This window comes from Myotis davidii, unplaced genomic scaffold, assembly GCF_000327345.1.
Source record: "Myotis davidii unplaced genomic scaffold, ASM32734v1 scaffold801, whole genome shotgun sequence".
Lineage (NCBI taxonomy): Eukaryota > Metazoa > Chordata > Mammalia > Chiroptera > Vespertilionidae > Myotis > Myotis davidii.
This window is the reverse complement of record NW_006290777.1, coordinates 7845-23686: the sequence shown is the minus strand read 5'-3', so window position 1 is coordinate 23686 and position 15842 is coordinate 7845. Positions and strand designations below refer to the sequence as shown.

Here is a 15842-nt window from a genome sequence, read left to right as displayed (position 1 = left end):
GAAAGAAACAAAGGAAGAAAATGGTCATTTGGAATAACCAACTTTAGGGTAAGGCAAAGTATATTTATGGTCTAAGAATGTGGCAAACACTAGTTTTCTTCAGGTATAATGAAGAAAAACCCACAAAGCTCCAAGGATCAGCCTAAATTGAATGTGGAGGAAATAGAAAAATTCCAATTAGGTCTCACCTTCTTCCTATCTAGGCCCCTGAACAGCTATATCAGATTCTTAAATCTAAGCAACAGTGTTGCTCTTCCAGCCAAGTCTTCGCAAGGCCAGACAGTAAGAGGCTATACTACTTAGTACTAGGGGCAACCAACTGACTTGCTGGGCCCTTTTGTGGTTTTAGCATTCAAGTCCTGTGTCTCAGGAAACCTCAGTCTGGGCAAACCAGGTAGTTGGTCACTCAACCTTGTATGCAGGCTACAGGCCCGGCCAGCTGCCCTGTTACTTACTGCTACCAGGTTGCCAACATCCTGCCAGAAGGCTAAGTGGGGAAACTGCTCCATTCCCTTGGCTCCCACCACCAACCGCTGGTATAGGAACCCCCCGATGATATAGACAGCAACCAGTGATGCAAACCTGTTGAAGAAAGAGCTATACTTAAAAACCAAGAAATAGTAAAACTCAGGTACTAAGGATAATCTCTGTTCTCATTGTTAGCTGTTTCGTAAGCCGTGTTTTGTAAAAATAAGGGGGGAAAGGTAGTGAAATTAAATGAAAAGGGGCTGAGTAGCTTCCCTAGAAAATCAATTAGAGGACTGTCAGTCTGAGAAAAGCAAACTGCTCACAAAAAAATGACTGACTTCTGCCAACAGTCACTCTTAGATACATGATTCTGTCTGTCCAAAAGTTCTAATAATCTAATGCAGCAATTTTTAACCATCTCATGGAACACATAGCTATTACTAAAATTCTGCAGCACACCAGAAAATGTATTTTTTGCAAATCTGACAAAAAAAGGGGTATAATTTTGATTCATTCATACCAGAGGACTAATGCTGTGTTTGTTGTTACATCTTTAAAAAAACTTAAAAATAATTTCTTTAAAATCCTCACTGAGGATACATTAAAAAAAATGATTTAGAGAAAGGAAGAAAAGGGAGAGAGAAACATCAATCAGTTGCCTCCTGACCGGGGATCAAACCTCCAACTTAGGTATTTGCCCTGACCAGGAATTGAACCCACCACCTTTCGGTGTATAGAATGATACTCAAACCAACTGAGCCACACTGGCCAGAGCTAAAAAAACCTGATTTTAGAGAAAGAGGAAGGGAAAGAAAAAGAGAGAAACATTGATGGTTGCCTCCTCTATGCATCCCTTCAGGGATGGAACCTGAAACCTGGGCATGTGCCCTGACTGGGTTTGGGAATGACCTTTTGGTGCACAGGACGATGCTCCAAGCAACTGAGCCACATCAGATAGGGTGGCTGTCATCATTTAAAAAAAATTATTTTTATTGATTTCAGGGAAGAAGGGAATGGTGGAGATAGAAACATTACGATGAGAGAGAATCACTGATCAGCTGCCTCCTGCATACCTCCTACTGGGGATCCAGCCTGAAACCTGGGCATACCAGTATACCCTGACAAGGAGTCGAATCATGACCTCCTGGTTCATAGGTCAATGCTCCACTAGTGAGCCACCCCGGCTGGGCTGTTGTCTTTTTTTTATTTGCTAATCTAAGGGAAAAGAGGTCAGTGCCCTTGATTAGTCAGGTATTGCATGTTTTAAAAATTCTTGTGGCACACAAGTGTATCACATGGCACACTGGCTGAAAATTGCTATTCTAATGGATAGTATTAAAAACTGTCCAGCCCTCCAGAAGGGGGGAAAAAAAAGCACCTTCAAATGTGAATATTTATTGGGGACAAAACAAATCTCATTTTTAAAAACTTGAATAGTCAGAGGTTAATGAGGATTTTCTCACAAAGTTCTTCACCCTCCAATTATCTCTCTCCCTCTCCCTCTCTGACACACACACACAGCTTATGCCCATACGCATCCAAGAAATTATGAGTTCAAAAAACAGAGAGCCCTGGCTGGTGCGGCTCAGTTGGAGTGTCGTCCCAGTCAGGGCACATACCCAAGTTGTGGGTTTGATCCCCGGGGTTGGGGCTTGTGTGGGAGGCAATCGATCGATGTTTCTCTTTTTCTTCCCCTCTCTCTAAAAATCATTAAAAACATATACTCAGGTGAGGATTTAAAAAAGAAAAAAAGAAAAAAGGGAAAGGCTTGGACTGATAAGGGAAAAAAAGAGTACTTACGTGACAAGTAAGATAGAACCCACACTGAGGTGGGAGACCTCTGGGGAACAGGCCAGGCTACTCTCCATCTCAAAGAGGTAGAAACAATCTTGGACTTTGCCTCGTTCCTCAGATACAGGGATAAAATTGTCCTGATGATGAAAGGACAAAACACATTTAAAATGTTTTGACTCCATCTAAATAAAAAAAACCCCCACTAAACTCCAAAACATTTGTTTTCCTGGTCCAATAGCCTATTTTCCATGTACGCTGAAGACGGGTGTCTAGATACAGGGAGGAATTGAACCTCGAGTTTTCCCTAATCCATCCCATAGTATCCTGTACCCTCTGGAAAGTCTCTCCCACCTCAGGTCAGTCCTTTTCTCTCTTTAGCTCATATGCCCCAGGGCGCCTCACCGCTAGGGTGTGTCGATTGCAGGAGATCATCACCACTGCACGACGCTGCTCCTTGCCACAGTGATTGTCATATTCATCACCCCCTTTATAGATCAGCATAATCCAATTACCTGAGGAGGGACAAGGAAAATGGAGCTTTGGGGGTGGGGGAAAGTAGAGGCAGACCTGGATACTGTGGTAAGATGGAATTGGGACATTCAGACAAATTGGTTTTAATTAAAATAACCCTCATCAGTATGAACTCTGTATACTGGAAATGCCAAGCTAAAACTTGGCTTTATGTTCCCTTGCTTTGACAATGAAGAATCAAATATTCATACAAGAATCTTAATTTTCACCTTAGCCAGTTTGGCTCAGTGGATAGAGCATCAGCTGCAGACTGAAGGGTCCCAGGTTCAATTCCGGCCAAGGGCACATGCCTGGGTTGCAGGCTCGATCCCCGGTAGAGAGTGTGCAGGAGGCAGCTGATCAGTGATTCTCTCTCATCCTTGACGTTTCTATCTCTCTATCCCTCTCCCTTCCTCTCTCAAATCAACAAAAATGTAAAAAAAAAAATTTTTAAAAATCTTAATTTTCCATATTAGAGGTAGGCTCCTGATAGTGCAAAACTAATTGTGATTCATTTCTTAACAATGGTGCACATTTGCTGACCACCTGCTAACATCAAAGGAAGTGGGCCCTTACAATTAGTGGGTGGCGGAGAAAGCCTAAGATTTGTGGTGGAGAAAGCCCAAGATTTAAATTAGCCACAGATTAGTTCTAAGTGGATGTTTTTTAAGATTGGGAGGCATTTCTTCTTCTTCTTTTTTTTTTCTTTTTCCAGTATTAACTGTGTTCAAATTTCTTTTGTAAAATATTTGATTCAAAAAGTCATGTGAGCTCAATAAGGTAAGGATTCTGCTCCCAATTTTGCATATATGAAAACAGTAAAAAAAGGTGAAAAGATTTCTCAGTCACTAAAGTCAATATGATACGAGTCAAAACCTAGTCTTTTGTCATTTATATTATTTAGCAAATAGCACTGGGGGGATAATTTATCTGCTTAAGGCAGGGGTGGGGAACACCTGGCTTGAGGGCTGCATAAGGGCAGGGAAATCATTTGGTCTGGCCCCACCAAGGCTTTAGGGGTGTTAATTAAATGACCAAATATAGGAAGCTAACTTTTAAATTGATAATGGCCTGCAAATGATATTATAAATATCCAAATGGCCCTTTGCAGAAAAAAGGTTCCCCCACCCCTACCTTAAGGGAAAGAATTAGATTATAGGTGCTCATGTAATGTTTTCCAGCAATAAGACTTTGACTTTTGAGAAACGTTATCACCATCATTATCATAAGTTGGTGGAGAAATTTTCGTAGACTGGTTGGCAAAACTTGATCTCTTATAACTTAACTGGCAAAGTTTGATTAATCTGATAAGAAAAGGTCGTGGTTGATATTTTCAAGCCTAGCATGAAATACGCATTAAGTAAAAGGACTCCAGGCTATATAATTCCACTAAATTCTTCTTTTTTTGCATAAGCTTTTCCCTAACTTTAAAACAAACACATAAATGTCCTGAGCCCTGGCTCCAGAGGAGCTGAGCTGTGGGACCAGGTACCCTGTGGTTTATAGTCTGAGGTATGCTGAACCACACAAACCATATGATATTCTGAAGAGACGGGGAGGGACATACAGGATTGCCTGAGAGACTGATTTGGGATCAATTAATCAGTCATCAGTGAGAGTCTTACTTCCATTGAAGATGTGAGTCTCGTTGATTCTCCCCACCACTGTCTCCTTCCCGTTACTTTTGTTGATCTGCACCAGGCCTGCCCCGGAGGAGTGGTTACTGGCTTCCCGGCACACCCTGAATCTGTACATATATGTGTCTTGCCCCTGGCCCACAGTGCTCTCAAAGCTGTCAGGAAGGGAGGAGAAAGAAGAGAAGAGTTACTAGCTTTGAGCTCTTCTTCCTTTTACGCCCTAACCTCTGACCCCCAAAAAGGTACATTTAATTTATCGGATGTCATGGCTAAATGTAATAGTGAATATTTGCTGAATCATGAAACAATAACCCTGACAGCCTTCCTGCATATTCACCAGAAGAATGATGAATAGAGATAAAACAGCCACAGTACCTAAGACTTGGCATTATCTACTTTAATGTCTCATCAATTAGGACAGTCCATCCTAACTGTTGATGATGACTGATTAAAATACGCCACCCAGACAGTTAGATATTCCTAGAGTATCTCTGCTCTAGACTATGCTAAAGTGTTAGCTACCATTTCCCTGTGAATAAGGGTCTATGTTCTTGGGATACCTCCCTTGTTCCTTAAAGGTCATCTTCAGATTTATATACCTGAAGATTCTTGACACTGATGATGATGATGTGTATAGGCATAAATATGCTTATCTGATACTTCTAAAGTCCTATTTCATGAAAGCATTTAATAATGCTTTTTAAATTCCTACAAGCTGGTCTCTTGGATCCAGCCTTAGAAGCACTACTTTTCTGCATTAGAGAAATGCACAAGCTACTAAAAACTGGGTGAGAATTTGCTCTGTATCATAAAAGCAAGCATGATAGCACCAGCTATCCCAGATAAAGATAGAGAGGAGGTTATTATACATGTATCCCCACCATATTCAATAGTAATGCCAAAATAAAATCAGTAAGAGTTGAAAAAGATTCTTTTAAAAAAGCCCTTCTTTGCCCTGGTTGGTGTTTCTCAGTGGTTAGAGCACTGACTCACACACTGAAAGGTCTTGGGTTCGATTCCCCGTCAAGGGCACATACCTAAGTTGCAGGTTCGACCCCCCAACTCCCTTCAGGGTGTGCGTGCATCAGGGCACTTGCATCAGGGCACTTGCGGGAGGCAACTAATCGATGTGTCTCTCACATCGATGTTGCTTTCTCTCTCTCCACTCCCTCCCTTCAATTCTCTACAAATCAATGGAAAAAATATCCTGGGGTGAGGATAACAATAAAAAAGCCCTTCTCTGGTGAGTATCACCTCTAACCACCTCCCTCCAAGAGCCCCTGGGGCCCGGGGTACTGCGGGTGGGGTGGGGGAGGTTGGGTCTGTCGGGTCCTGGGGTCCGGATCTGGGGACTATCTGAAGTTGGAGAGCTGGGTCTGTGGAGGTGGGAGTACCAGAAGTTGTCTGGAGAGGCGAGGTGGAAAAACAATGATTTTCTCTAGCTCTTTAAGGTTCTTCTCATTTTACCTTTTGTTAAACAGTGGTGTCATCCTCTTCAGTACAGCCAACTCTCTCTCTGATTCTCTGCCCTTTTCTCCTACCAGGTCGCAGGTTTTTTCTTCTGCCTGCCAGGATTCTCTTACCATGATGGCCAGGAGTAGCAGCAGCAGTAGTCCTGTCCCCCAGCAGCTGTAGAAGGGGTACATCCTTTTGGGAGAAAGTGTATATGCTGGGAGAAGGGGGGAGGATCAGAAGAGAAGGGACAGAGATAAAGCACATGAATGTATACTAAATGAAAGGTATTTTTTTAAACCTTTTCATCTTCCACCTATCACCTCATATTTTATAATAGCCGGTTTTCTTCATTATTGTGAATTTGGTTTTGTTTCTTGTATCTGCCTATTTCAAACTTTTAGCTGTCATCCAAGTTATTATTTTCCTGTCTCCTAATATTCTGAATTGGATTCTTAGGTCTCTAGGCTTCTTCCCTCCCCTCTTCGTCCCACCAAACTTTCTTTCTAGCTGACACCATTGCTCACCTGCTGTCCTTCCTGTGCCCCTACAGGACAGGGACACAATGTACATTCAGCAAAGAGGACAGTGCTGGCCTTGATGAAGAGTTACTGTCTACAGGCTGTTGTTGATAATTTCTGCAAGGTATGCTTAAAAAAGAATATCTCAACTTCCAAAGCAGTTTACCAACTCCTCAGTTCTACTGGGAAAAAAGACACATATTTTGTTCTAGAAACTGTCAGAAGGACCAAAAAGGTACAGAATACTTAGGTACTACCAATGAATGATATTTCGATTATGCAGAAAGTGTAAGAGTCTTTGACATATGCAACAAATAGATTTTAATAGCTCTTTGCCCAAAGCAACTGCATCAGGAAGCTCGTATATATAACCTTCAGTCTAATTCAGTCAGAAAGGAAAAATAATTCTGACAGCCTGAGTAGAGACATCCTTGCCTCTTTACTGTTTGGTGAAGTTAGATTGCGGTATCTCAGTTAAAGTTTAATACTTTAAACTTTGTGCAGTTTCACTATACCAGCCATGCAAGATTTAATCTTTAACACAAGAATATGCTCCTGGCAGGATCAAACAAGTTTTGCTGGCCACATATTTAAAGGGAAGAGGTTGAGGCCAGAGGGATGGGGGCTCTGCCTGGAACTTGCCATAAACATAGAAAATGAACAGCTGAGAAGTGTGTGCAGGGGCTAGAGTTCATAAATATTACTTAGACCAGTGCCCTCCCTAAGATAACACTGAAATTATAATGACACTTGATAGGGACTGTAACACTCAAATTACACTTTAACACTTGAAAGGGTCTGTTTGAAAGCTATGAAGAAAGATATAAAAGGAAGAGACTCAGTACTTTGGGCCCTGTCTTATACTGATACCAGAGGCTCAGTGCACAACATTCGTGCACTGGGTGGGGGGGCGGGGGAGGGAGGGTCCCTTCAGCCCGGCCTGCTCCCTGCTAAGCTGGCAGGCGGACATCCCCCGAGGGGTCCTCAGCGCTGTCATGGAGGCAGGAGAGGCCCCCGCCACCACCACTGTGCTCGCCAGCCATGAGGCCAGCTTCTGGCTGAGCAGTGCTCCCCCTGTGGGAGCACACTGACCACCAGGGGGCAGTTCCTACGTTGAGCATCTGCCCCCGGTGGTCAGTGCACATCACAGCGACTGGTCATTCTGTAGTTCAGTTGATTTGCATATTATGGTTTTATTATATAGGAAGGAGGATATAAGAGGAGCACCAAGTCTTCCTACATATTTACCAGAAGAATGATGAATAGAGATAAAACAATCATAGTACCTAAAACTTGGCATTATCTACTTTAAAGTCTCATCTCTGAAAAATCATCCAATTATTTAATTAGTAGAGGCCCAGTGCATGGATTTGTGCATGGGTGGGGGCCCTCAGCCCGGCCTGCGCCCTCTCGCAATCCGGGACCCCTTGGGGGATGTAGCAGTGCTGAACTGACAGGCAGCCAGGGAGGAGCCCCAGCCAGGGCCAGGTGTAGCTTCAGACATGAGCCTGGCTTCTGGCTGAGCGGAGTGGAGCACACTGCCCACCAGGGGCAGCTCCGGCATTGAGCATCAGCCCCCTGGTGGTCAGTGTGCATCATAGTGACTGGTCGTTAGGTATTAAGGGTCGCTTAGGCTTTTATATATATAGATACGAAGAACATTCATTAGGTCAAAATGAGTAGTTTGAAGAAGTCTTCCAAAACTCAACTTAAGCTATCCAAGTCACAAATTTCAAGAGTTTCTAGATTCCCAGTAAATACAGTTATCTTTATACACTCCAAATTCCTGACAATCCTTGGGGGTCGACAAGTCACTTTATAATTTAGTAAATCCAATCCACTTGCTGCTTGTACTGCTCTACAATAGAAACATGAGGCTCTGTTTCCCAAACTCATTTTATCTATCTTCATACCTAGGACACACTGATTTACCCTTGTAAAAAAGATTTCACTCTGGTATCATTAATGACCCTTTAGGCCACTGCTATTTGTTAATTTCATAACAGTATCATTAATTTTTCTGATACAAAGATTTAATTCTTTCAAGTCTTTCTCATTTATAATAAAATGCTTCCAATATTACAAGTCTTGACTTTGGTTCCAATACTCTTTAAAATCCTGTAATTCTTTTCCATGCTTGCCCACTACCTTCATTGCATTTTTAGAATAAAAATCTTGAAAACAGGCAGAATTTAAGGTGTACCAATAAGTTTAAAGATAGGAAAATGGAAGCTCTGAGCCCTGAATGAATTTTCTCCACTCCCCTGAACAAGTTTACATTTGACCTACTGTTTCCCATACTCCACTAGGACCACAAATGCATGGAAAGTTGTCTCCCTGACTTTGTGTGCTCCAAACATTAATTCACTACCGTGATATTAATAAGGTGTTTCCACAGACTATTTATGGCCAGCCATAAAGACCGAGGGTCCCATAAATGCACTGAAGGCACCAACAGGAAACAGTCTGAGTGCTTGCCTTCTGCCAGGCACTGTTTGAAGCACTTCACATACATTAATTAATCCTTACAAAAGCCCTATGCAGCAAATACAATTACTGTAATTGTATTTGTAATTGTACCTGTAAAATACAATTATTTTACAGATGAGAAGACAGAGACAGTAAGTAGAGTGAACCAGGTAAGTCTGCCCTCAGAGCTGATGGTCTATATTAAATTGCTATATGCAGACCTGTCTCCTTTCACATCAGTTTTTGTGTGGGATCAGAGAAGGCAGCCAAAGCTTTGCTTTCTTTTTGACAAAGCAAGAAGAGGAAGGGGAAGGGGTAGTGAGGCCTCACACAGTTCACTGTACAGGAGGTGGAATAAAGAACTCAGACCTCAAACTCCAACCTTCCCTAAATTAACGCATTGCTCAACACCCAACATGACCGGCTGAGTTACTAAAGAGAAACAAAAGATATCTCTTATTAGATTGATTTAGCATGCCATTTTCCTTATATTCTCTAAAGACCTAATTTAAAGGTTCAGCATGCTAGGCTTGCAAGACTTTTCTTCTCAGGACCCAGTTTTCCTAGAGGGATGTTCAAACAGAAAGCTGTGTTCTTTGGCCTCAAAGTCAGTTCCTCGTCTGTTAACAGTTGATGACTTCTTTCCCCAGATGAGAACAAGGAATCTCACAAAACTGGGAAAGGATGACAGGCCAGCCGCCCTGCCCTCAGCACTAGCTGAGTTGAACGAGCTTTCACTTGTTTATTGGTTCAAAAAGTTAGGGTGAGAATCCATTTACATCCTTCTCCTTCTTCGCTTGAGGTTTGACTACATGCTGGGCTGAGCTGTTCTCTCTGATTCCGTGACATGTGCTGAGTGCTTTATCGCGATTATGTTCCTTAATCTTCACAACCCAGAAAAGTAGATACAACTTCTCCCATCTTAAAAACGTGGAAACTGATGCTTTACAAAGGTTATGTTCCTTGCCCTTAGGTTATTTACAAGTATTACAAACGTGCGAAGTTAGTGGGGTAATTTGGGCGGTTCACGGCATAAAGGCAGTTAGTTGCTGGACATTTTCTGATAAACACGGGGGTGCAAAAAGGTTATCAGGAAGAGCATGACATCCAAGGGCCAGGCGGCCCCCCTTTAATGCGCTACAATTAGATCCTCAAGGTGCCGGTGTGTCTGGGTAGTTTGGAAACGTGGGGCAGGACTGCAGATTTTTGAAAAGTTCCCTTCCGTTTCCTCATTATATGACAGCTCTACCTGGCCATGCTAAACAGATCTTCGTCAGCGGGATGATCAAGAACTAAACCAGGAACTGGGGAGCAGCTCGTTCCCCAATCACGGAGTCTCTGTAACCATTCTCTTCCTCACCCAGGACCAGTCATGAGTTTCATTTTCCCAACGACATTTCCACTGCCGTCTCCCTGACTCATTGCTCATGTCCACACCCGTCCTTGCCGTCCGTCCCCTGCACCCTCCGCTTTCAGAAGAGCAGCCCAGTGAGCGAGAAGGGCCGGTGCTGAAGAGCCCGAGGAGCAGCTCTGCGTCTCAGGGCAGAGGCTCGCGACAGAGAAACGCAAGCACCCTCCCCGGCCTGCCTCCCCTTCCCCACGCCGCACACGCATCCCCTCTCAGACTTCTCCCAGGGGCCTGGGAATCCTAGTTTCCCCAACTTTCCACCTGCCGAGGGCCAATGCTGCTACTCTACCCGCCTCGCCATGCAGGCCAGGATTCCGGCAACTCCTCAGGCGCACTCCACACCGGGGGACTTTCCTTTCCCCGCCTCCCAAACACACGGACATTCCCTCCATGGTCGCGGGGGGCCCTTTCCCATCACTCCCTTCCGACTCCGCGACTCCTGCCCTCCCGCCGACGCCTCCACGCTGCTCAAGGGTTCCTTAGCTGTATTTGGGGCTAGAACCCTGGACAAGGGAGACCTGGTGGTCCCGGCCCGTCACACGACGCCGGGATGTGAGCGCTCACCAACCCCTCGTACTCACGTGTCGTGAGCAAAGGGAGTGGCCAAAGTTCAGACTCCCAAGGGGAGTCCCTGCCTGGGGCTGGGAGACAGGGCCAGCGAGGGGCCAGCCGCAGACCCCGGTCCCAGGGATCTTGTCACCGCCAGCGTTCCCCACGGCGCCTCGCGGTGCTCCACTCCGGGAACCGGAAACAGGAAGCGCCGGGCGGCAGCTGGGCAACTGCTCCTCCCACTAGACCCCGCGGCTGGTGACCACGGAACCTTCTCACCACCTTTCCCGTCCCTGACCATCCTGGACGCTGATTGGACAGTATCTTGGGCGTTAGGCTCCGCCCTGGTCCTATCAACTCCAATCACTATCGAGATTTTCAAGTTTAGTTCCACCTTTTCGGTTTGCCTTTCTACCAATGGGTCCCAGAGTCCCGCCTCCGGGCTTCTCCGCTGGGGGGCGGGGGGAAGGGGAGGGGAGGGCGGAAAAAACACGCTCGTCGCTCGTCACGTGTGGTCACGCGCGATCACATGTCTGGCCCGCTTCCGGGTGGGTCTGCTTGAAGAAAGCACGTGTGAGGGCGGAAGCGGAAGTACTGTGAAGCCCCGTGCTCCAGGCCTTAGTGGGAGATGTAGTTCCCATTCCAGGTCTCGTCCTCGCGGTACTTCCCCAGGTGATTGGCCGCCTGCGGGAGGCGCTGTTTCGCCGTCTGCCGGCCTGGAGTCTCGCTGTCACCAGTGTTGGTGCCGAGAAGCTGTGAGGGGCGATTGGGTCGTGGCCCTTCTGGCTTTCTTGGCGACAGCTTTGTTCTTTCCTTTCTACAGTTGAGTACCTTGGGGTGTGCTGTTATTTCGTTACTCCTATCTTTAGCATTCCCTTCCCGTCTCCTGGCATTTTGCGTGGCAAACACTCTGCAATCACTTCTGTTCGCAAGGTTTCTTCTGCATCCTCAACCCACGTTTGTCCATCCTGTGCGCACTTCTGGTGTCCTAAAGAGCAAGGAACTCGTTTTTAGTCTCTGTGCCTTTGCTAAGATCCTTTGCGGTTTCCCTCAGTGTTACTAGCCGCCTGTTGGAGTCCCACTGATTCCCAGAACTCAGTTCAAATGCTGTCGCTCCCGTGACTGCCTGGGTTCGCTCTCTTCAGAATTCTTCGCTCCGAGATGCCCGCTCACTGCTTGTACATGGCTCTAGCCTGATTTTTTTCTTTAAAAAAAATCTTTATTGTTGAAAGTATGACATAGGTCCTCCTTTCCCCCATTAACTCTTCCAGCCGAATCCTCCCCGCTTCCCTCCCTCCTTCCCAGGCCTTCACCTCCCCACTGTCTGTGTTCAAGGGTTATGTTTATATGCACACACGTTCATTGGTTGATCTCATCCAACCCATCCTCCCCTGCCTTCCCTCTGAGGTTCAACAGTCTGTTCATGCTTTGGATCTGGTTTTGATCATCTGTTTGTTTGGTTCTTTAGATTCCACATATGAGTGAGATCATGTGATGCTTATCTTTCTCCGACTGGCTTATTTCACTTAGTATAATACTCTCCAGGTCCATCCATGCTGCTGCAAATGGTAAGCGTTCTTTCTTTTTTATTGCCGCCTAGTATTCCATTGTGTAAATATACCACAGCTTTTTTTTTATCTGCTCGTCTGATGGGCACTTAGGCTGTTTCCAAATCTTAGCTATTGTAAATTGCGCTGCTATGAGCATAGAGGTGCATATATTCTTTCTGATAAGTGCTTCAGTTTTCTTAGGATATATTCCTGAAGTGGGATCACTGGGTCAAATGGAAGTTCCATATTTAATTTTTTGAGGAAACTCCATTCTGTTTTCCATAGTGGCCACACCAGTCTGCATTCCAAGCAGCAGTATACTGGGGTTCCTTTTTCTCCCCATCCTCGCCAGCACTTGTCATTTGTTGATTTGTTGATTTGTCACACCATTCTGACAGGTGTGAGGTGATATCTCATTGTTGTTTTGATTGGCATCTCTCAGATGATTAGTGACTTTGAGCATTTTTTCATATGTCCCTTGGCCATCTGTATGTCCACTTTGGAGAAGTGTCTATGATACGTTTGAAAGTGATAGGGAAGAAAGTGTAGACCAGCGGTTCTCAACCTGTGGGTCACGACCCCTTTGGGGGTCAGACAACCCTTTCCCAGGGGTCGCCTAAGACCATCGGAAAACACATACATAATTACATATTGTTTTTGTGATTAATCACTATACATTAATTATGTTCAATTTGTAACAAAATACATCCTGCATATCAGATATTTACATTATGATTCATAACTAGCAAAATTACAGTTATGAAGTAGCAACGAAAATAATTTTATGGTTGGGGGTCACTACAACATGAGGAACCGTATTAAAGGGTCGCGGCATTAGGAAGGTTGAGAACCACTGATGTAGACTGTTCTTGCCTGGTGAACTCCATTTTCTCTGTGAAATAAAAGACAAGCTCACATGCTAAGAATGGAGGAGGAAGTGATAGGTTTGGGACATATGGAAGTCAGAAGTTTGGAATTTCCACAAAGGGAAAAGATACATCTGGTTAGAGGCAGTTTTGCTGGTCAGCACTGAGAGCTCAGATGAGGCAAGAGGCCCTTCAGTCATCACTATTGCATGACTATTGGCAGCAACCTATGTCAGACTAGTTGTAATAAGCTGTAGGGGATGCTGAAGTGAAGAATATGCTGGATAGAAAAAGATTTGGGAGTAATAGTATATTAGAAGGTGAAATAAGTGCTACAGTGAACATTTCTGTTCATTATGGCCCATTTCTCTATGATAGATTCCTAAAATGTATGCCAAAGTAAAAATGTTACCAGATACTACCAGATTACTTTGTGAAAAGACAGAAGCAATGGATGAGAATACTGATCCTCCCCCCCTTCTCAGTTCCATATGGTCTCAGTTTTAAATTTTGGCTTATTCTTATTGCATACGGGAGAGGGGCATGGTATGTCCCAACTGTGTTTTACTAACTGCTAGTTTGAGTATCTTCTCAAGTTATTTGTATTTTCCTCTGAATTACCTGTTGTTGCAAGTAATTTTCTTCTATTATTTGTTTTTAGACATTATGGAGACTTTTTTATTCATGTATTTTAAGTTTTAGTAAAGTCAATCTCTCATACTCCCCTGCTGCCCCCATTGTGAATTCTGGTATTCCCCATAGAATCTCTTACCTAGGATCAGACATACATATTCCAAAATTTCTTTCAAGTAAGTTTATATTATTATTATTATTTTGTTTCACATTTTAATCATAAATTCATTTCTGCTGTTTTGAGTGTAGGTCTAACTTGGAATTGAGAAGTATTCTGAGTTCTGGACCAAGGTCCCGGATTATTGTGAGGGAGGGAGCAGGTGTGAGGATAATAATGACAAGAAGGAGCAGAGTCTGGGACAGATGGCACAGGACTCAAAGGAGCCATTTTTTGTGTGTGGTCAAATAGACATGACATAAAATTTATTATTTTGACCATTTTTAGGTGTACAATTCAGTGGCATTAATTATATTCATAATGTTTTGCAACCATCACCACTCTCTAGTCAAGGAGCCATTTTTGTTGTTGTTAATCCTCACCTGAGGATATTTTTTCCATTGATTTTTAGAGAGAGTGAAAGGGAGGGGTAGAGACGGAGAGAGAAACATAGATGTGAAAGAGACACATTGATTGGTTGCCTTCCAGATGCACCCAACCAGGGCTGTACAGCGCATATAAGGGCAAAATAAAGACTGATTACAGAGGCAAATTCCTTTGTTTTTGTTGTTGTTTTTTTTAAAATTAAAAGCAGCCGAAACCGGTTTGGCTCAGTGGATAGAGCGTCGGCCTGCGGACTGAAGGGTCCCAGGTTCGATTCCGGTCAGGGGCATGTACCTGGGTTGCGGGCACATCCCCAGTGGGGGATGTGCGGGGGGCGGCTGATCGATGTTTCTCTCTCATCAATGTTTCTGACTCTCTATCTCTCTCCCTTCCTCTCTGTAAAAAAATCAATAAAATATATTAAAAAAAATTAAAAGCAGTTGTTTTTTGTTGTTTGCTTTTTAAAATATATTTTTATTTCAGAGAGGAAGGTAGAGGGAGAGAGAGATGAAACATTAATGATGAGAGAGAATCATTGATTGGCTGCCTCCTGCATGCACCACACTGGGGATCAAGCCTGCAACCCAGGCATATGCCCTGCCCGGGGAATCAGTGACCTCCTGGTTCATAGATCGATGCTCAACCACTGAGCCATGCTGGCTGGGCCAGAGGCAGATTCTTTGAAAGAATTTGTGGCAGAAGGGCTGGTTGGAGTGTTCCCCGCCCCACCCCTACCCCTCAAGCCAAGTGAAAAGGGAAGCTAGAGGACACATAGGAGAGGTTGGGCACTGCTTGCTGGACACAGAGTCTTACTTCCTGTCTAGGGGAGGAAAGGTCATCCTAGGGCAAGGTCCTACCCTACAATTGTCCTTTGTCAGGCATCCAGGGCTTTCTGCCCTGGTGACCTTCTGTATCTGGCCCATCATCCTTGCTTTGCTCATGTCTATCTAACTGCCTACCACATATTGATCTGTGTCTGGGATCTCCTAAAACCCACAGAGTGTCCCCTGAGAAATAATTAGTATGTAGGTATTGTATCAGTCAGGATTCAACAAGAGAAGTGGATTCAGTAGGAAATATATGTTAAGAAATTGATTGAATGGAGTTGGCTTATGCAGTTGTGGAGTTCACTAGGCAAGTCCAAAATCCAGAGGGCAGACTGTCAGGAAGGGCAGACTAGCATCTCAGTAGAGGCTGAAGCTGCTATCCACAGGTGGAATTTCTGTTTCACCAGAGAAGCTTCAACTCTGCTCGTAAGACCTTTCATCAATTGAATGGAACCCACCCAAATTATCTATGAAAGTCTCTCTTACTTAAAGTCACCTGGTTGTAGATTTTAATCACATCTACAAAATACCCTCAAAGCAACATCTGATTAGTATTTGAGTAACGGGGGACTGTTTGCCTAGCCAAGTGTACACACAAAATAATGGCCAGATAACAA

The 15842-nt window shown here is 44.3% G+C and overlaps 1 protein-coding gene across 6 annotated transcripts in view; it reads right to left on the bottom strand.

The window, feature by feature from the left end:
* The window catches only part of M6PR (mannose-6-phosphate receptor (cation dependent)), a 12515-nt gene extending 1437 nt beyond the window's left edge, over positions 1–11078 (bottom strand). For 2 of the 6 annotated variants that reach the window (XM_015564063.1, XM_006763958.2), the window contains exons 1-7: positions 10841–11075; positions 6389–6564; positions 5877–6078; positions 4398–4564; positions 2665–2774; positions 2269–2399; positions 455–582 (exon numbers count right to left, since the gene is read on the bottom strand). In XM_015564063.1, the coding sequence (XP_015419549.1) occupies positions 455–582; positions 2269–2399; positions 2665–2774; positions 4398–4564; positions 5877–6078; positions 6389–6434 (784 nt within the window). In that variant the 5' untranslated portion in view covers positions 6435–6564; positions 10841–11075. Of the gene's footprint in view, positions 1–454; positions 583–2267; positions 2400–2664; positions 2775–4397; positions 4565–5876; positions 6079–6388; positions 6565–10840 lie in introns of all 6 variants that reach the window. The other 4 variants (XM_006763959.2, XM_015564065.1, XM_015564064.1 and 1 more) reach the window with 4 other exon arrangements.
* Between the last annotated feature and the right edge of the window lie 4764 nt (positions 11079–15842).